This window comes from Caretta caretta, chromosome 1 (genome assembly GCF_965140235.1).
Source record: "Caretta caretta isolate rCarCar2 chromosome 1, rCarCar1.hap1, whole genome shotgun sequence".
Taxonomy (NCBI): Eukaryota; Metazoa; Chordata; order Testudines; family Cheloniidae; genus Caretta; species Caretta caretta.
Genome location: NC_134206.1, coordinates 132161216 through 132182137, shown reverse-complemented (window position 1 = coordinate 132182137; position 20922 = coordinate 132161216). Strand labels below are relative to the sequence as shown.

Sequence of the window (20922 nt, the reverse complement as noted above, 5' to 3'; positions counted from 1 at the left end):
AAAGCCAAACGTGGATGTTAAAAAGAGCTGTGAAATGTCCTTGCAGCAGGTAGCAAGGAGGGGAGAAAAAATAAAGTCCACAAAGTAGAGCCAGGAGTTTAAGTTCTGTAATGACCTGAGTTCATTCTCCATTGAGGTTACATACAAATAAGCGACGTTAAAAGAACATTGGGCCTGTAAAGTCAAGCACCAAAAAATTAGTAAGTGCCAGAATGAACACTGCCTGTGCACATGCCACGATCACAGAGCCTTGCCCCGTATCCCAGGAGACGTCTAGGGCAGAGAACAGAACCCAGATTGTCTCAATCCCAGTATAGTACCTTAACAAAGCAACTTCCTTTCTCTTCTTACAGCTCTCAGCTTCATTTACTGTTATCTTGTAAAATGAATGACAGAGGGGTCCGGTAGAACAAACAGTGTGTGAACTTGTCACTAAAGACTGTATCATATTGCGTATGAACGAGGGGATGGAATTAAGGTTGACTGGGCAACATTAATTCTGGCATTTCCTAATTTTTGAGTGCTTGACTTTATACCATTAATGCTCTTTTAATGTAGTTTGTGATATGTAATGTCCTAGGTATGTGTGTGTATGTGGCTTCTCTTAACAGTCTCAAAAGACAGAAATTCCATGATGTGGAAACGTATAGATCCTAGCGCTTCCACATACACACAAAGTAGAATTTTACTACTTGAACTAGAAGAGTAACTGATAGAGGATCACAGCCTATCATCACTATGTGGACCACACTGTACGTAGCTTGTGCAACTGTTTGCCAGGTCACAGTGGAATATTGAGAGTCAGAATGCCTGGCTCTGGAGGTGAACATGGGCTAGTAGTTATAGAGAGCATAGCCAAGTACGCAAATTTGACCCGTTTGTTCTGAAAGGCAATGTGGCTGAGTAGATGAGAGTTTGGTTTGTCATATTAGAGATAGGGTTGGATTCCTAATCCTACCTGAAGTGATTATATGCAGCCCTAGTCTCACTCTAGCTATAAAATGAAGGAATTATATTTGTCTGCCTCCTAAATTTGGGGTGTGAGGCCTTGATCAATAATTTGGGTGACGAAGTGAACAGAGTTAAAAGAAAAGGAGTACTTGTGGCACTTTAGAGACTAACCAATTTATTTGAGCATGAGCTTTCGTGAGCTACAGTTCACTTCATCGGATGTAGCTCACGAAAGCTCGTGCTCAAATAAATTGGTTAGTCTCTAAGGTGCCACAAGTCCTCCTTTTCTTTTTGCAAATACAGACTAACATGGCTGCTACTCTGAAACCTGAACAGAGTTATTTACACGAGTCAGTGGAAAAGCTCAGAATTCATGGTTTTTCCTGGCTCCCAGCCCAGCACGTCTTCCTCTAGTCGAAAGTTGTGGGTGCTGCTGCTTGTTGAGGTATCCTTTTTGGAGCTCAGGCTTGATGGGGTGAGGAAGATATGCTCAATGCACATGGAAGGTCACTGAGGCCATAGCCAAGGATCTGGACCTGTGTGTGCTTGTGGCAGTAAAATGTATTGGATAACTGCTTCCACATTATTACAAACAGTTTTACAATATTTCTTCTGGCTAATTAAAAATCTCTTTTCATGTTTATTACTAGCGGAGCAAGGGTAATGGAGGGTCTATCAGTTTTGAGCTATGTTTCTCTAGGTTTTGGGTTCCCCAACATTTGCTCTAGCCTGTTGTAGAAAGACTCAGCATGACAGTCAATTTGTATATATTGTATCTTGTTCCCTTGTGTGTATTCTTAGTTTAATTGTGCAAAAGATAATTTTGTAAATGTAGGTTGTCTGCTTTTGCATATGGTTTTGTGTGATACTAATTTTTTTAAAACTGCTCTTCAAAAAAAAAAAAGACATTTTGCAAACCATTAGCATACAATGTGCGTAACAAACAAACAAAAAACCAAAGCTGAATTACATTATTTAACATATGCAAATTGGTCATTGCACTAATGTAGGAGCTTTATTTTCTTTAATATTTTTAATATCTTTTCCCTAGTACCATTCTAAAACTGCCACAGTATAATAGGACATATTTTTTGGAAAAATATATTTCAGATGTGTAGAAGATTGACACAATGCACCAAAGTGATGCTCAGGGATCAATTACCATATAAAATAATTATACATAAATGTGTTAAAGTACCTTATACTACTCATTTTCACAACTTAACCACCTGCACTTAGGTATTGCAGAATAATACCATCTGAGTAGCAAACATGCTTTATAGGATAGACTCAAGGAGATCAGTCTAGTTAGTTTCACAAAGAGAATGTTAAGGGGTGACAGGTCCAATATAATATAATAGCGTTAGGATCATTGTTGTTTGTTGGTCTCTCATATACACTGGCAGTGTTGCAGGTGTGTAATGAAGTTCAGCCAAACAGTATTTAATATTGTACAGCACACTATTTTATTTACCTAATATATAGGACATCTGGTAAAATGATGCTGAATATTATGATCTGGGCTCCAAACACAGTTAACATGATTTTTTTTTTTTTTAAATGCAACTTACTATAAAATATCCCATAAGCATTTAACATTTTGTTAAAGTTTGTTGAAATGGTGAATGGTTGCTGAGTGGTTCAGTGGTTTAGTGCTCCAACATCACACCTCTCAAGCTCCAGTTACATGCACTGTATATGCACCTAATAGGAGTTTTGCCACTGAAACCAATGGGAAGAGGAGTAGGTCTGCGATCAAGTCACAAATTAAAATGAGGTTGGCAGTCTCAGCCTAGACACAGTTTCTCTCTTTCTCATAATTAATACTAATTGTGCCATCACTGTGTAGTCTTTGTTTCCAACATTCCTAGGTTGGAATAGCAGGACTGTTACTGATAAGAGCCAGGAAGTCTTGGCTGAGAAACTGAGAAATTTTGTGTTATGTCTGCCTGTACTATGACTGTCTTATTATGACCACTCAATTCACCAGAACGTTTAAAAAATAAACGGTATTTATTACGGTATTAATACTCAACAGTATTGCCACTAATGTATTACCTCTAGAGACACTGGTCCAATCTCTGATCCCAGTTACACCAGTGTAAATCTTGAATAACCCACTGATTTCCATTGATTGTAATCCTCATTTCTTTCCTACTGTTGCTGCCATTCCCTGTGCCACTATTTAGATTCTAAGCTTTTTGGGTCAGTAACTGTCTTTCTGTCTCCTGTGAAATAATGGCACACCTTTGAGCTCTATAAAATTAAGATAACATTAAAGGCTGGTTCAACTATGTTCAAGCCCTCAAGGTGCTCATTTGATTGAATAATTCAGTCCCTCTCTACATAATAAAGAAGCAGATCATGGAGGGACGAAGATGCAGAGGAAGACTATGAAGGGAAAGGTCTGTAGCCCCCTCATAGGCTGCAGTAGTTAATAAGGGAGTCCTAGATTTGTGCAGATGGAGGAAAAAGCTGGCAGCAGCAGCAGCTGGCTGGGCCTGGAGTGTACCACAGCCACAATAGCTTAAAACAGAGACTGGAGAGGCAAACAATAAGGCAAGAGAGGAGAGAAGACAGCCCGCTCCACATCCACAACATCAAATATCTCAATTTCTCTGACCGTAGCCTCTTACCAGGTCTGGTTACAGGTGGACACCTTAAGTGCAGGCACCACCTGAAAACTTAAGTGATCAGTGATCTAAAAATAATTTTGCTGGATAGACAGAGCATCTCTCAAAAGTTCAGACTGGCTCACTAGGCCTGGGACATTCACAGGTATCAGGAGTATCTATATGAGGCAGTGTGCAGCACAACTCGTTCATTTATTCCTTATATAGTATTGACATGAGGAATAAATATGTAATAATGGTCCCTTCATTTGAACAGAAAAAGGTATAATACCATCTAATGGCTGCAATTTGAAGCTAGACAAATTCAGACTGGAAATAAAGCATTCATTTTAAACAGTGAGTGTAGTTAACCACTAGGACAATTTACCAAGAGTCGTGGTGGATTCTCTATCACTGACAATTTTTAAATCAAGACTGAAAGTTTTTCTAAAAGATCTGCTCTAGGACACAGGTTTTCAAACTGTGGGGCATGTGGCAATCCCAGGCAGGACTGGGACAAGCCCTGCACGGTGGGACGGGAGCACCATCTGCACCCCCTGACTTACTCAGCGGGCCACCCAGCCTGTGGGTGTCAACATCTGCTGTGGCCGCACCTATTTCTGCTCTGGCAGCGTCCACACGCAGCTCTGGCTCCATCCCCAGAGACCGTCACACGCACCTTCTTACACTCTGAAAACCCGAGTTGGGAAGGGAAGGTATTGTGTCTATTTTTGTCTGGGTTGGGGGGGGGGGGGAGCGGCGGCGGAGAGGGATGCAACTAAAAATTTTAACTCAAAGTGGGGAGGGGGAGCTCGCCTCAAAAAGTTTGAAAACCGCTACTCTAGTAGTTATTTTGGAGGAAGTTATTTGGCCTGTGTTACACAGGAGCCCAGACCAGATGATCACAATGTTCCCCTCTGGCCTCGGACTCTATGAAGCTTGAGGAGACATGGAGCAAACACACACAGACTTTACCTCCTCTGGGGCACTTGGTATCCCAGGTTTCACAGCAACTCAGCAATGGATCTGATACTGGGAAGATAGATTAATGGGAAATAGATCTTGTCAAACTAATTTTATACCCCTTTTTTTAAATTAGATTACGAGTTTGATTGACAAAGGCAACAGTGTTGATGTAAGATTTCTACAAGGTATTTTATTTGACACCGCACGTTTTGATTAAGAAACTAGAATGATACAAATTCAAAACAGCATGCATTAAGTGGATTAAAAACTGGCCAAATGATAGGTCTCAAAATGTGAATGTAAACAAGGAATCATCATTGAATGGGTGTGTTTCTAGGTGAATCTCATAGGGATCACTTCTTGGCCCTACACTCTTTAACATTTTTATCAATGACCTGGAAAAAAAACCCATAACAGAGTTTGCAGATAACACAAAGACTGGGGGAGCCGAGTGGTAAATAATGAAGAGGAGAGGTCACTGACACAGAGCAATACATACTGTTTGGTAAGTTGGGTACAAGCAAACAATATGTGTTTCAGTACGGTCCAATGGAAACTTATAGATCTAGGCATAGAGAATGCAGGCCATACTTACATGGTGGGGTACTCAATCCAGGGAAAGGGTGACTCTGAAAGAGACTTGGGAGTCATGGTTTGTGATCAGCTGAACATGAGCTTCCCATGCTATACTGTGGCCAAAAGGACTAATGCAATCCTTGGATGAATAAATAGGGGAATCTTTAGTAGGAATAGAGAGGTTATTTTACCCATGTATTTGGCACTGGTGTGACCGCTGCTGGAATACTGTGTCCACTTCTGGTCTCTTCACTCTAACAGACAAAGATATAACAAGATCCAATGACTGGACGTTGAAGCTAGACTTGAAATAAGGTGCAAGCTTTTTAAGAGTAAAGGTATATTTTAAGGGTAATTAATCATTTGAACAACTTATCAAGGGTTGTGGTGAGTACTCCATCACTGGAAATTTTTAAATCAAGATTGGATGTTTTTCTAAAGGATATGGTCTATTTAAACAAGAATTAATCCAAGGAATTTCTATGGTTTGTGTTATGCAGGAGGTCAGACTAGATAATTGCAGTGGTCCCTTCTGACTTTATGTGATTCTGTGAAGATCCTCTTTAAAAATGGGTCCAGGATGCAGCCATATCCAGGATGGTTACAGTGGAGCCTCACTTTCAGGAACCAGGTGGATGGCCACATTTCCACACAGAGAGAAGGCTCTGCCTCCTATGCATTCCTAAGGATCTGTAGTGTTTTTGGATAGGCCTTAAAGTGTATTCTGCTGGAAACAAATCCTTGCTCTGTCTCTGCAAGGAGATCCTTATAGAGATTTCCTCCCCCTGAATTGATTTTCACAGTAATTATAATTGGAAAACGTTTCCATCCAGTTCTCCTGAATGTATACAGGTGTAGGGGAGACCAGAATCTTGCCCACTTAAGTCACAAGTGAAAGTAAGCTTTGTCACTTAAGCTGATTTTTTGAGGGATATTTTAAAAAAATAATAATAAAAATCCACACTGTTTTGTACAGTTTAGCATGGTCAGAAGCCTTTGCTAAGAATTGTAGATGTGTTGCAGTTCACGACTAAGGTGGGCTGCCAGAGTAATGTCCAGTAGTTGGAATCTGCCGGCACTTATGATTTCACAATTTTATGTGTACTTAAAACAATTTCTCCAGTGTCCCCAACCTCAAAAACCCTACTGAATAAGCTAGTGTATGTCAGAAGATGTGAGACAGTAAGATTAACATTTCAGAATAAAAGGAGTCAGTGTCTTATGACATTTTTCCCACCAGACTACAGAGGAAAGAGTACAACTGTCTGACATAAGACCCAGCAGGTGGTACCAGTTCCGAGTGGCTGCCGTGAATGTGCATGGGACAAGAGGCTTCACAGCACCCAGTAAGCACTTCCGCTCCTCTAAAGGTTAGTATTCATTTCCTCCATCTCACCCTCATCTTGGCTACACATGGAATGCAACCCAATCTTCTTAATGTTTTTGTTGTAGATTTTCAATGGGTGGGTTGTCTGCATTTAGTCATTAGCTGAAGGAATGGCCCAGGTTTGACTGAAGTTATTACATAGATTAAAGGTTAATGATGCCATTATTCTTTTATCTGCAAGGGGGTCTCAGAATTAATGAACATCCTTTTGGGTTCTTTCAACACTGCTAGTAAGAGAACTGAAGTTCTCCTGACCACATGATACTGAAAGTCAAATATGAAAGAACTGAGATCTAACATATGCTGTTGCAAGTAGTCTCAATATTTGTTATTTTCATAGGGAATATATTCCTGCCATTTGCTGGACAGACGGTATCACATAATTTTGTTGGTTGTGTTCAAGCAATTATAGCACCAGTAATTTGACTTAGTTCTGCTTCTCTGTGCATGCCTTTCCACCTGCTAGCAGGGATCACAAGGTCTCTGGCACCATCAAAAACATAAATCAAGCAAACTTTTTACTCTGAAGAGGAAGAAGTGCTAGAAATTTCATGAACTCAACTAGAGACTTTGTGGTTTCTATTTGCTTTTATATAGAAGGCACTCACGTGGTGATGCATGGCAGTATAAATCCCTAAGATAGACAGACTTTTTGTTCATTTTGGAAATAGGTGACACAAATCTTTAGTGATGTTTGATGCAGCACACTTCAAGAACCATATACTTTTCTATTTCTGTATGTCCTCTGAGCGTCAACATTCTGAAGGCATCAGAACTCCAATGAAGAAGGTGGGGCAAATATTCAGCATGTTACATGGAGACATAATCAAGCAATTATGGTCACAGTAATTGGCTATTACTCAATGTCTCAGTGTGTACTTTTTTATTACTTGCCACTTTGACACTCATTGTATACCACACAGGTAAACTGCTCAGTCCAGATCCTTCCTAGCCACAGCTCAGCAGCTTTCAGCAGACAACAGAAATGGCATCCCTTTCCCCCGTGAGCTAAAAGAGTAAATGTAGAGCTAACATGTTAAATGCATGAAGAGTTCCTGAACAGGTTTAGTTTCAGGGTTCACCTCTCTTCTGCATATGGTGGGCTAAACCTGATTAGAGAAATGAAGGGAAGAGGTGTGAGAACATTGAGGAATGGGGACAGGGAAAAGGAAGATGTCTCATCTGTGATGGTAACTTTGGTAGGAATAATGGAAATACAGACATGCTCTGAGGAATAGGAGAAAAAGCCTCCAGGAGGAGGAGAAATGGAATTTAAAAATTGGAATGAAAGATAGATGGAAGAATGAGGGTCAATTGAGAAAACGAGAGAGAGGATGTCATGCTTCCATTTACCCCCATTGACTAGTGTGGCTCTTGGCGATGTCCCCCAAGCTGGAATTTGGCCCCTGGTCCAAAGTCAATAAGTATCAGCTTATCCCAACACAACCTACTACAAACTCTCAATTGTTATACTATTTTCTGAAGATGAATTAAGTTTAATTATGCATGCATCCGATGAAGAGAGCTGTAGCTCACGAAAACTTATGCTCAAATAAATTTGTTTGTCTCTAAGGTGCCACAAGTCCTCCTTAACTTTAATTGTAATTTTACAAAACACATTAGGAAGTTTAATAAAATGCTATGAAAAGGGGCATGTTAATTAATGTTCTTTTCTGACTCCCTTTAGAGTAAATGGGGCTTTTGCATGTGTAACTTATGCAGTGTTTTACCAATGGACTCTGGAGTGTTCTATATAACGTAAAGGTAGTTGTATAAAAGAAATAGCTGATATGGGCCATTGCTAATGGAGCTTTTAATTTTTGGACTCTGGTCTGGAATAAGTATAGCTTAATAAAGCCCAGCAGCGACCAACATGGTCACAGTTAACAAGGGCATGTACTATTGCTGGCAATTTTGGTAAATAAATCAGAGTGAAAGGGTATGAGGACTGAATGAATACGTTATTACTGCCTGTCAGGGTTGAGGCATATTGATAGTTTTCAAAGCCACTGCCCATCCTCACCATTCTGTGAATAAATAAGTGTTCATTTTCTAGTTCTGACACCTTTTGAGTTCACCCATAAGAAAGTTTAAATTAAAAAAATAACGAGAAGACGACTTTTTCTGTTTTTCTTTTAGCACAAACTGCTATGTGTACTATAAGAGGAGATATGCTGTTGTGTTGGATACCTTGGATTTATAGATGTGCACAGAGTCTATTGTAATGAGGGCTATGTATACCTAGACAGATGGATAAACAGACAATAGTCAAAAGTTCTCAATTAATTTAACTACTGGAGAAGTGATGTTGTTCATTATAACTATCCGAAGGTCTTGATGCTTTGGAGGTGTCCCTTGTGTGATTGAACATCCACTAACATGAGACTAAGGCCAAGGTATACACTAGAAACTTTTGCCAGTATTACAGTGTTGTTTGGGGTGTGTGTGTGTGTGTGTGTGTGTGTGTTTGCTTTTGGTTTTTTTGCAACATTTCTATACCAGCAAATTTTCTTCATGCAGATGTAGTTATACGGGCATGAAAGTGCTGGTCTAGCTTAATTTACTTGCTGAACTGGTATAAATTATACTGGCATGGGCACTTTTTTGCTGGTATAACTGCATCTACATTAGGATTTTTCTGTGTGGCTATAGTTGTACCAACAAATCTTTTTCAGTGTAGACTACGTCTAAAAGTCATGCCATCTCATCAAGGTGCAGATGTCTGTCAGGAGCAAACTACTAGTGGCCAGAACAGCAGTAACTTGTTCTGTGTTCTGAAGTAAATGTTTTTTTTTTCCCCCTGGGGTAGCAAATGTAACATGTTGACTTTTCTCTGGCTACATTCATGCTGCTTTACACCACACCTCAATTATTTGTTTGGATTTTGTTAGTCTGAGACAAATATTCTGTCTGGATGCAATTTGAAACTGTAATTGTGTAGAGATGTAACATATTAACCATGAAGTTTTGGCTTTTGCATGGCATTTTCAGGCAGGACTTGTAGTAAGTTCTATCATGTTTCTTCACTCCATAGTGTGCTACCCCCAGGAACATATGGCTCTAAATACCCACATGGAAAATGACCACATTTTAGATATTTGGAGCCTCCTATTTTCTGCAGCCTACCCTTCTGCCCCTCCCCGGCGCTTGCATGTATAACCAACCATCCTGGTTGGTTTGTTGGCAGAAAAAGCCCTAAGAATTCTATGACAAGGACAGCGAAAGCCTGGACTACTTTTTACATTCTGTTGCAGAAGAAACTAAAATAATTTGCATCTTTATAGCAGCAAAAAGTATAATCAACCTTGTTCAAAAGGTTACTGTAACCCTCACAAGTAACTGTTTTCAAGGCTAAACTGCAGCCCTCAACAAAGAAATGTGAATTGTCATGCAAGCAGTAGAGAATAGTTAGCTGATCAACTCCATAGTCAAATTTACCTCTCTTCAGGAATTTATATAATTTTTCAGGGCTGCTGGCACTTTTTGTGGCTGTGACAACATCTGTGCCACATTCACAAGTCCAGTAAGATGAAACATGTCTAAACTGTATATGTGTGTGTGTATGGGGGTGGGGGGGATGTGAGAAAACCTGGATCTATGCAGGAAATAGCCCGACTTGACTATGTAAAGAGTTGTCACTTTGGATGGGCTAGCACCAGCAGGAGAGTGAATTTGTGTGGGGGGGTGGAGGGTGAGAAAACCTGGATTTGTGCTGGAAATGGCCCACCTGTTGATCACTTTAGATAAGCTATTACCAGCAGGACAGTGGGGTGGGAGGAGGTATTGTTTCATATTCTCTGTGTGTATATAAAGTCTGCTGCAGTTTCCACGGTAAACATCTGATGAAGTGAGCTGTAGCTCACTAAAGCTCATGCTCAAATAAATTGGTTAGTCTCTAAGGTGCCACAAGTACTCCTTTTCTTTTTGCGAATACAGACTAACACGGCTGTTCCTCTGAAACCAAGCTTTATTCAGTTTACAAGCTTCATGTTCTGTCAGATGTGTCTCCTGGAGCATAACAAAGGCAACATTCTCTTTTTTTAAGCATTGAGTATTTTTTTCCCCTCTTTGAACGGGGTTATTAAAATCCTTTAAATTCCAGGAGACACATTTAATTATCAGAGCCATCATTGTTTAAAATATACTGGGTAAAATATAAGGTCACTTTGTGAATAAATGAAATAGCAACATTTCCTGAGTGCCATATAGTTCTTGCATAGCTGGGCAGCAAAAGTTATATAATCTAGGGGTAGGTTGTCACTTCCCAGTACCTATTCTACAAGAGTAGGAATGAAATTCCTAGCATGGGACAGTAACAGGGTGGTGGCAGAGAAATTAAATAAGTAAAATAACATGGAAAAGATAGTGGAGAGAGAAATACACATTAGTACTATACAATCAAAAAAGAAGAATCTGTGTAAACAGCCCAAAAACACACACTTAACACCCAGAGGGGGCTGCTGGATCAGGTGAAACTTGGAGATCTTCACAGCCCCTGGGGCCCCAAACATTAATATAGTAATCCCTTATTACCAATAGAATCTTGATACATTAGTCCATAAAGAAGCACCATCTAATAAAACAATGATTTTATATATATAAACTAATGAAATGATAAATTTTACATTGAAGTTCCTTTCCCATGAGTTAAGGCAATAGGTAGTAAATTGATAATAACCCTTTAACTCTTCAACTCCAGAGAGAAAGAAAAAACAAGAACTAACATCAATATCAACCACTGTCCATCAACATTTTTAGAGCAGCCATATAAGATCTCAGAGAGCAAAACATAAATTCTGTATAATCAGATCATTCCGTAGATGTCTCCTCTTGCAAGAAAAGAGCTTGCATTTTTCTGCCTCCTGAGGGGAACTGAATGATACTGTCTTCTCACCACTGTTAATATGGAGTGTTTTCATGTAATTAACAAAATACTTCAAGTCCATCTTCCTGGCCAATGGTTTTTTTTGGTTAAAAGCTGACATCATTGCAACCACATCACAGGCATAATCATGAAAGAGCAGTATTTTAATTGCTGGTTCTCCCTATAACAGCTTCTTTTTTCTCTGGATTTCTGCAAGATAAGTCCCTTAGTGGTAAACTTCATGAACTTCACAATCAATGCTCCAGACTGACTTCCTGGAGCTGGCTTGGGGGCAAGGGTCTGGTGTGCCCCTTGTATATCAAACCAAAACTCTACTGGCAGATACAACAATTTAGTAGTTTAGGGACAAATATGGAGGGTTTACTTGTCTATTCCCCCAGGGACACCTACAATCCTGATGTTACATCATTGTGAGTGGCTTTCTAGATCCAATAGCTTGGTCTTAATGGTCCTGATACCATAACAGTTCTTCATAATCTGTAATTTGTTCTCTCTGAAATCATCTTTCCCTTCAGAAATTCTGTGTTCTGCTTCACTCATCCTTCTGGTTACAGCTGTAGTGCACTCTCAATTTCAGTCATGGTGGCCTGTAGGGTGGAAAATTTAGATTTAATTTCAACAGTATCCATGGTCACCTGTTGCAGTATAGTTATCACCTGTGTTCCATCGGGCTCAGGCACCATCTTGTTTGTAGAAGGAAGGCAGGCGGATCTTTTCTTTCTTTCTTTCTTTCTTTCTTTCTTTCTTTCTTTCTTTCTTTCTTTCTTTCTTTCTTTGGTGCTTTTGGATTTGGAGAAGATAATGTGGTGCTAGAGGGCACCTTGGGGGTCACAATAGTTGGGTGCAATATTTCTTAGGGGCTTTAGGGGACCATGTTTGGGGATTCCCCGGGGGACACTTCAGAGTTCAAGCAAACTGCATCCACCTGAGTCGCATCCACCCTGGTGTTCTCCATCTTCTTGTTCTTAAAAAACCAAACCAAACAACAACAAACTGCTTATTTCATGAAGCATTCCAATGATAATGACCCTAGACCAGGAGTTCCCAAACTTGGCTTGCAGATTGTTCAGGGTAAGCTCCGGTGGGCTGCGAGACACTTTGTTTACCTGAGTGTCTGCAGGTAGGCCGCTTCCAGTGGCCGCGGTTCACCGTTCCCGGCCAATGGGAGCTGTGAGCGGTCATACCTGCTCATGCTCAGGTAAGCAAAGTGTCTCACAGCCCGCCAGGGGCTTACCCTAATCAAGTTGCGAACCAAGTTTGGGAACCCCTGCTCTAGACCATTCTGAGTCTATTTGGTTTGATTTTTTTTAACACAGTGTAGTCCCTGCTGCCTTTATATTGTAAGGATTTGAGGACAGAAACTTGGTAGTTTGGCACGAGCTCACTTATTTGTTTATAACACTATATAAATAAATACTTCTTATTACACTCAGATAATCAGTGACCTCATTGGAGAGAACAACAATCATAAAATATTCAGAATGTTACAAAGGAGCAGCTGTTTTTTGTGTGCTTGTTTTTTTTTTTTTCAGATAAAGGGTTCAAGTGTGGCCAATATGCATGGCGTTGCATTGGGAGTGGAGTCAAGCTGCACTGCCCCAGGGGGAACTCCTTAAGGGACTGTGCCACAGAAAGAAAAAAAAATCCCTCCCTGAGGTACTTGTCCGCGTGAGAGAATGCCCAGCTCTTTGGGACAAGGACTGTCATTTTGTACAGCACTTAGCACTGTGGGGTCCCGGTCCATGACTGGGGTGCTGCAATACAAATAATAACAATCAGAATGATGCTCCCCAAGAGAGCTGATTTAGAGATCTTGAATTTTTGACTTACTTTTTTTGCAATCTTTTGCTCATTTGAGCGGCTAATATTTTCCAAAACAAAAGATTTTCACAAATAAACAAAATCATAAACAAAAAAACAATATTTTTTTCCCCTCACACGTTGACTGGTTCTATTCCCCAATCTGTGCCAATGGGCTCTGGAATGGGAAGGAGGAGGGCTCCTTGGGAGGCAGCAATCCCTGTGCTCCATTACTGTGTCTGTCTGGGTGCAGAAGATTGCAGAAAGCTACTTGTGCCCAACCCCAACTCGTGTGGATGTTCAGTTACCTGCCTGAAAGGTGCTTGATGCCAATGATATGACTTGTTAGTATGACACAGTATGAAATTCACTTATTCAGAAGTAACAAAAGTGCATTTGGGTTACATGACAATGTTTAATGTTGATCCCTCCAGTTAACTGCAGACCCTGTTCTTGAGAGACTAAACCTCCATTATATACAAAGCTGGATTAGGTCTCTCAAGAACAGGGTCTGCAGTTAACTGGAGGGATCAACATTAAACATTGTCATGTAATGCATTTATTTTTCAAGCCTATTCCTAGATTAATGTGCCATTTTCCTAAGCAAAAAGAGGCTATATAAGTCATCAAACACACACAAACAGCCAAAACACTCTCCCTCTGCTAGAGGCTTTTGTCTTCAGCATGAAGGCAGTTACTAGCATACACAGTATAAATTACCAAAAAAAAGGAAGCAGACAACATTGTTTTCACAGCACATTAGTACCATACTGGATGTGATTTCATGCATACATTACTGAGTGTTAGTAAAACCAGAACAGACACCCACTCCCAGCAATAAAACTCCTTCTGTTGCTCCTATGAGACCAATGATTTTTTTATACTGTTGCACAGCTGGTTTATGTGTGCCATTTCCAATGGGCAAAACGGATCCCTCGGCATATGCCTTGGAACTGTTTAATAGCTAGAAACTTGTCTGTGATGCAGCTTCAACAGTTTTGTAAAGACTTATAAGGTAAAATGTTTAAAAGACAGTGTTTGGTGATCCATTTTATATAATATGTGAAGTGAAAAAAGATCCTAAATTAGAACCAAACTTGCTCTGATTATTACAAGTCAGAAGGAGAATTCCAAGTTCTAGTGTCCTTTTTACATTATGGCAGACAGTAGAATTCATTTATTCGTTATGCTCATTACACATTAAGCAGTTTCCAAGTTTTGACCAAGAAATGGTTGCATTTTGGTAATGGATTAAATGATCCCGCTGCATGGTTTGTATGTATTGGTTTGTTAAGGTTGCAAAGTGCTTTTGGATGTAAGGTGGTTTTCAATATAGTAAAGATAATTAATATAGCAATATATTAATTTTTTTTTAAATTGTCGAGGATATGGGGGAGGAGGTAGTTAAACAGCAAGAATTCCTCTTTTGGGGGATATGGGGACAAAGTTTTGCATGTGATGGCAGAGTAACCAGCAACACAGGAATTTAACTTCTTTGGGGATACACAGGCCAGATATGGTGCAGACAAATGCAGTATTTGCCCAATGTGCTGTGACGGTGACCTCAACCTTGACCTAATGAAGCTATCATTTCTTGAGGTGAGAAGTGATTTACTTGTCATGTTGCTTAGCCCAGAATTATTTCCAGATCGAGGACAGGTCTGTGTGCCAAATTGAAGTATATATGATGATTTTTTTTTACTTGAACTACAGTACTAACCACAAAGGAAAGCGTTGCAAACACTGATATCAATTTTTCTGCAACCAAAAGATATGATTGTACCCTCAGGTAAGCACATGGCTCTGCAACAACAACAGTAACAAAAATAAGCATTTGAGAAACTCCAGAACTGGAATTATAAAATAGTGTCATCTTCGAAAAAGGTATCAAGACAAAGTGCACCTAACTAATTTATATTTTAAGGTGATCAGTAAAAGGGGTTAATGAACTGTAACTATAAGGTAACATGTAGGGTGACCATATGTCCCATTTTGGCCGGGACATTCCCTTTTTTAAGCCCTGTCCTGGCCATCCCAACTTTTTTGGCAAAACTGGGCGTTTGTCCCACTTGCTCTTGCCAACTGATGATCAGTTGGCAAGAGCAAACTGGACAAACCCACAGTTTTGGCAAAAAAGTGGGGTGTGACCCCTAGCAGGGCGCAGAGGAACCTTCAGGAGAGAGAGGGGGCAAGCAGCAATGCCAGCCCTGTGTGAGAGGGAGGGCTCGGGAGAGCGGCTGGGCTGGGCCAGGCCAGCCCCGCACAGGCAGATAACGGGGCGGGGTGGGAGGGGGGTCGGGTCAGTCCAGCACGTGGGGAGGAGAGAGGGGCTTTTTTACCCTTTGGGTAAAATATGATAACAGGTTATCACCGTAGTCACATTAATCAGTATTTTGTTTCTGTAGAACTCTATAAGCTTTTTGCATTATTTTGATACAAAATTTCTTTGCCACTAGCATTTGCCTTGATGTACAAACCATGATATGACTTGTCAGTGTCCGGTAGAAACAACTTTTTCATTCAATAATGCAATAGTAAAAGCAAGAATATGAAAAAAAGTGTTATCAGATAATTGGGGAACACATTATTAGGGAAGAACACTCTGGTTGGTTAATTACAATGTTCTGTATTTGATATTTAAGAAATTTCACATGACACTTTCTTTGTGTCCACAGTACACTATGTCTGGCTTATCCTCTATTGGTTCTCACTTGTGACTTTTGTCTGAAATAAAAATCTTTTAAATCACAGAAAAACGGGAGATTCCAAAATATTTAGACTTTTATGGAGGTAGTTTTGTCAGTTGTCGTGGCGATGAGTGTCATAGAAATGTCTATAAATAAAATTAGGTACCAGTATTTGCATGTAAAGACATTAGAGAAAGTAATGATACGTTAGCTTTAGATAAAATGGAACAGATCCTCTGCTGGTGTAAATTGTCATAGTTCCATTAATTTCAGTGGACTCCATTGACTTAAATGGAGGTATGACAATTTATACCAGCTGGAGTTCTGTACCTACATCACAATCTCAGGAAATATTCCCCACCTCCAGGCAATATTTTATTGCTACTGTCCAAACAAACAGTATTCATATTGCCTTCCGCCTGCTAATCTGTCTTCACAGGATTTATTCTAATAGTCCAAATTTTTAAGTAACTTCAAACAGTGCTAGATTTTTTAAAAAATCACCAGTCTAGAGAATTTTTACCTCTTTCTCCCTCAAATGTGAAATTTCTCCAACCAAAAGTCCAAGGTCCAGGATGATAAAAATTAAAAATGTCACCTCCGTTTATTTTTTTTTAGGACCACAAATAGGTACACAAAAGAGAATACTCTGAAAATATGTGGTGTTGTCACTACTGCTGGCATGTGACTCAGAAGGGTGACATATAAATCCCTTAGAAAAGAAGAATTTTTTCAAGGAACGTAGGATCAGATCCTCAAAGGAATTTAGGCACCTAAATGGAGTTAGGATCTAGGACTTAGCGTTCTGAATGAGTTTTTCATGGAACTCTGAAGAATGGTGTTAACATTCCATTTCAGCAAAAGAACAGCTCTGGTAGCATCAATTCCCATTCAACTCTTCACTTCTTACCAAATGCTTTTCATCACAGTGCATGTTTGTCCAGCTGGAGTGTTGGTTTCGGTAAAGCCAGAGCAAATGTTACTTGGTATAGCAATGTCTTCCACCAGGGTTTTGTAGTTATAAAAAATACTCTGGGTGAAATCCCGACCCTGTGATTCAATGGGAGTTTTGCCTTTGGCTTCAGTGGGCCTGGATTTCACCCCATATGTTTTCACTGATGAAATGAAAAAAAATAGGGACATTTCAGGTTTCCTGAAAGTTCCCAGGAGGTGGTATATGAAAAAACAACATAGTCACTTTACAGGATTGACCAGATTCAGTTTGGGGTACCGGGCATTTTTCTATACATAAAAATATCCATTACCAGCAGTCCTGCCAGGCTAAAAGCAGAAGCTTTATCCAATTGGGAAGGGGAGAGTCCCAGCTTCCCAAAGGGACACACAGCACTTGTTTCTAGCCCTTAATAAGCCCGAGATGACAGATTTTAAAGTTGTCAGAGTTATACATCTAGAGAAGCTATTTCAGTTCATTTTTAGAATTTTTTTATGAGCTCCCTGAGCCCTCTACAATTGCACTATAAAAACGAAGCCACCAGTCTTTATAGGTAAAGGGATGAAAAAATAGCCTCAATAACTTTTTTGTATCCTTCCACCTGCAAAGATATACTGTTTAAAATACTCTTAAAATAATTCTTCTGTAACATATACATAATGGTGTCATGTGGTTTACTTGACACTCACATGAGATGACCTGTATAATTCACCTATGGCTTTGCCATCATGGGCAATATGATGATGATGATGTTGATTTATTGGTATTATCATAGTGCCTTGGAGGGCATCCAGCATTCATGCTGATAAAACATTTGTTTCTCACACCACCATACAATCTACAAAATATGTAGTTACAAATAAATAGCGAAAACTTTAAGTCAATCAAATATTTGTCCTTAGTAACAAATTCAGAATTTGGCCCATAGCACTCAAATCATGAAACGTATATTTGTGAACCATATATTTTAATTGATTTCAATAAATTTCCTTGTGATATGACAGTTGTCATGTACAGATTGTTTTAACATATGTAGAAAGTAGACAATAAACTATATTAGAGCACAGTCCCCGACATTAGTTTAAGATTAACTACTGAAATACATCACTCATAGTTGTTCTTCCAATATACATAGCTAGATTAATTATGTACTTAAGACTGAGGCAGTGGATTCTTCACAGTTAAGGAAGTGACTATAAGGGCAACACTTCACCTGAGGGAAAAAAGGAAACTGGTTTCCAAGAGAGCTGAAAGATTTTGAGCAAGCTGAAGAAATGAGGAATCCTCATTACTGGGGAAAGTCAGCTTGAATTGCCCAAGTCCAATAACTCAAGTATGCTTGGTAATTTTTATAACCAAAAATGTGGTTGAGTGAAATATGTGAGGAACAGGAGCAGCCATTATTATTTGAAATTCCTTTTTAGTGACATTAATAAGCCATTCATTATTTCACATCTGCTAGTCTTTAAATAGGAAATGCTGTCCTTATTAATTGTGATCATGTCAGTTTGCATCCCCTAAGTGATGGAATTTTTCAGTAAAACCATTTATCCTGGGGATTATCTGATGAACTTTCTGTGCCTGGAAAGTTCATTTAACAGCTCATTTACCATTATAAAAACACTCAGGTGAATCATGCAGTAAATGAATGTCTGGTGTCCCTTTTACACACCTCCAGCTTTATTTCTGCTAATAAGGGATGGTTCATTAGACCTACAGTTCACGTGCAAAATGAGTCTTTTCAAACATATTACTTTGTTTGTTATAAGCTAATAATATACCTTGACGTTTGGCAAACTGTGTTATTCTAGCTGATATGCTTTTAAATTTGTGTAAATCTTTCTTGTTTCACTGCTTTACTCTGGATCAAGAACTTCTCTTTTTACAGTTCCATAGTGTTTTGATGCTGATGATGTTGGGCTAGAACAAGCATAAAAAACGAAGGAAAAATTGTCTTGTTTTACTAGAGTTTGCCATTTAAAATATTGGCCAAATTCACTCCTTGTATAAGTCGATTATCTTCATTATGATGTCGTTTCCCTTAATTCAGTCCCCTTGTGCCCATGCATTATGATACAGTCTTTAATTCCATGGTCACACACTTTTTTTTCCACAGGATCTCTGCCTCATTCAGTGCACAGGATGGACCTGCTCTGGAGATGAATTGGGGTGTGTAGTAAAGGAAGTTGTTTTGTGTAGGACCCCAGCTAGGGTGATCAGATGTCCCGTTTTTAATGGGACAGTCCCATATTTAAGCCCTCCTGCAGGTAGCCTACTTTTTCTTAAAAATGGGCAAATTGTCCCATATTTTCAGTTCCCTCCTCCCCCCATCAGTACTGGCGGGTCCTGTTGCTAGCCTGATCCCTGCTCACCAGCCGCCCGCCCACCAGCGGTGTGTGTGGGGGTGCAGTGGCTGACAAGGGGGTGGATATGCAAGGCTTGTGGTGTGGCGAAGACGTAGTACGCAGGGCCGGCCACTCCCCCGGCTGGTCCGTCAGTGCAGCCCCCACTGTGTGCCGGCTCTTGGCCTGCAGGGCCCTGCCCCCGTCCCATTTCCAGCTGGCCCAGTGCCCCGGGAAAGCCCAAGACCCTCTGCCCGGGGCGCTGGCCAGGAGGAGCTGAGCCCTGCATGTGCCAAAGCCACGCACAGCGCTGGCACGGGTGAGCCTCTCCACCCTCAGCTAAGCTCTGGAGTGGTGGGGGGAAGCGATTTCCAGCCTGTTCCCGCCCTGAACCTGCAGGCTCCACAACAACCCCTGGGGCAGGGACTTAGCACCCTCTTCACCCATTTTTCCCCCCACCACACACACACTGGGTCCTGACCTCAGGGAGCACGGGGCTGCTCCATCCCCTAGGTACCTTCATCTGCTGAGCCACTTCTGACTGGGTTTACTGAAGCCCCTGCAGTCAAGTTCCCTGGGCCCTGGTGCACAATGCATCCTTAGGGCATTAACCCCTTTCTGCCCACACTGTAGCCGGGGGACAGGAGGCGGCTGGATTATGTCAGTGGCCAGCAGCAGCCTGGAGGTGTTAGCTGCCTTTTGACACTGCGGGCAGGAAGGGACAAGCTGCTTCCAGCCAAGGGGATGTGGAGAGAAGAGATGAACTCTGGAAAGACATGGGCCAGGTCATTCGTTCTCCCCCTCCCCCCTCTTGCAGCTGGAAACCGCTTCTATCCCTTCCCTCCCGCACGGTGCCGAAAGGCTGCTGCTGGCCACATTCTTATCATAGAACCCTGCGTGCCTCCCCGCCACACACACACGTGTTGTCTTAGGAAGATGCGGTGCCAGGTACCCAGAGAGCCAGGTCCGTCCCAGGGGCCCAGCCAGGCATGTAGGGAAGAGAGCACTGGTCAGGAAGAGTTGCATCGGTCAGTCACCCCCCTGTGTGAGAGAGGGTTTTGGGAGAGTGTGTGTGTATGACCCCTCCCTGTGTGAACCCTAAAGCCTTAAGGAAGGTAAATAAAAAGAATCCAACTATGCAGTGTTTCTTTTTAACAGGTGCTCTGTCAACTCGATGTTAATTTGAATGCTTGTACTGCATAGTTCTGATTGCCGTTGAAGTTGTTTGAATACGAGTAAGTTACCTCGTGTCCTGTATTCAGTATAGGGAAATATGGTTGCCCTAACCCTTGCAGAAGTTGGGAAGTGTGTAGTGAATGAGATGGGATTGCAGGAAGAAAAAGGAGGGCCTTCTGGTTAAGGGAGCTGATTGCTGCCCTGGTGAATTGGATTTTATCCCACCTTGTGGCTCAGAGTTCCTATGTGATGCTGGACAAATCACTTCAACCAAACTTTTCACAGGTGGTCACTAATTGTGTGTTCCTCATTTTCTGGCTGCCTGACTTGAGACTCTGGGGTCTGGTTTACAGAAGTGCTGAGCATTCACAGCTGCAACTGAAGTCAATGGGAGTTGTGCTTTGAAGTTATAAGGTACTATGTGATGCTAAGTACTGTGAAAAATAGTTCATAGGTATCTCAAATAGGGCGTCCAAAATTAATGGATACTTTTGACTTTAATCTCTCTGTGCCTCAGAGAATAAAGGGAGATAATACCAAGGGTTTTATGAGTCTAGAACCATCCTGTACACTGACTGAGGCAGGAGT

At 40.8% G+C, this 20922-nt stretch overlaps 1 protein-coding gene across 4 annotated transcripts in view; it reads left to right on the top strand.

The window, feature by feature from the left end:
* The window catches only part of ANOS1 (anosmin 1), a 181251-nt gene that overhangs the window by 116793 nt on the left and 43536 nt on the right, over window positions 1–20922 (top strand). For all 4 annotated transcript variants that reach the window (XM_048860374.2, XM_048860383.2, XM_048860365.2 and 1 more), the window contains one exon: window positions 6346–6475. In XM_048860374.2, coding sequence (XP_048716331.1) covers window positions 6346–6475 — 130 coding nt within the window. The remainder of the gene's footprint in view (window positions 1–6345; window positions 6476–20922) is intronic.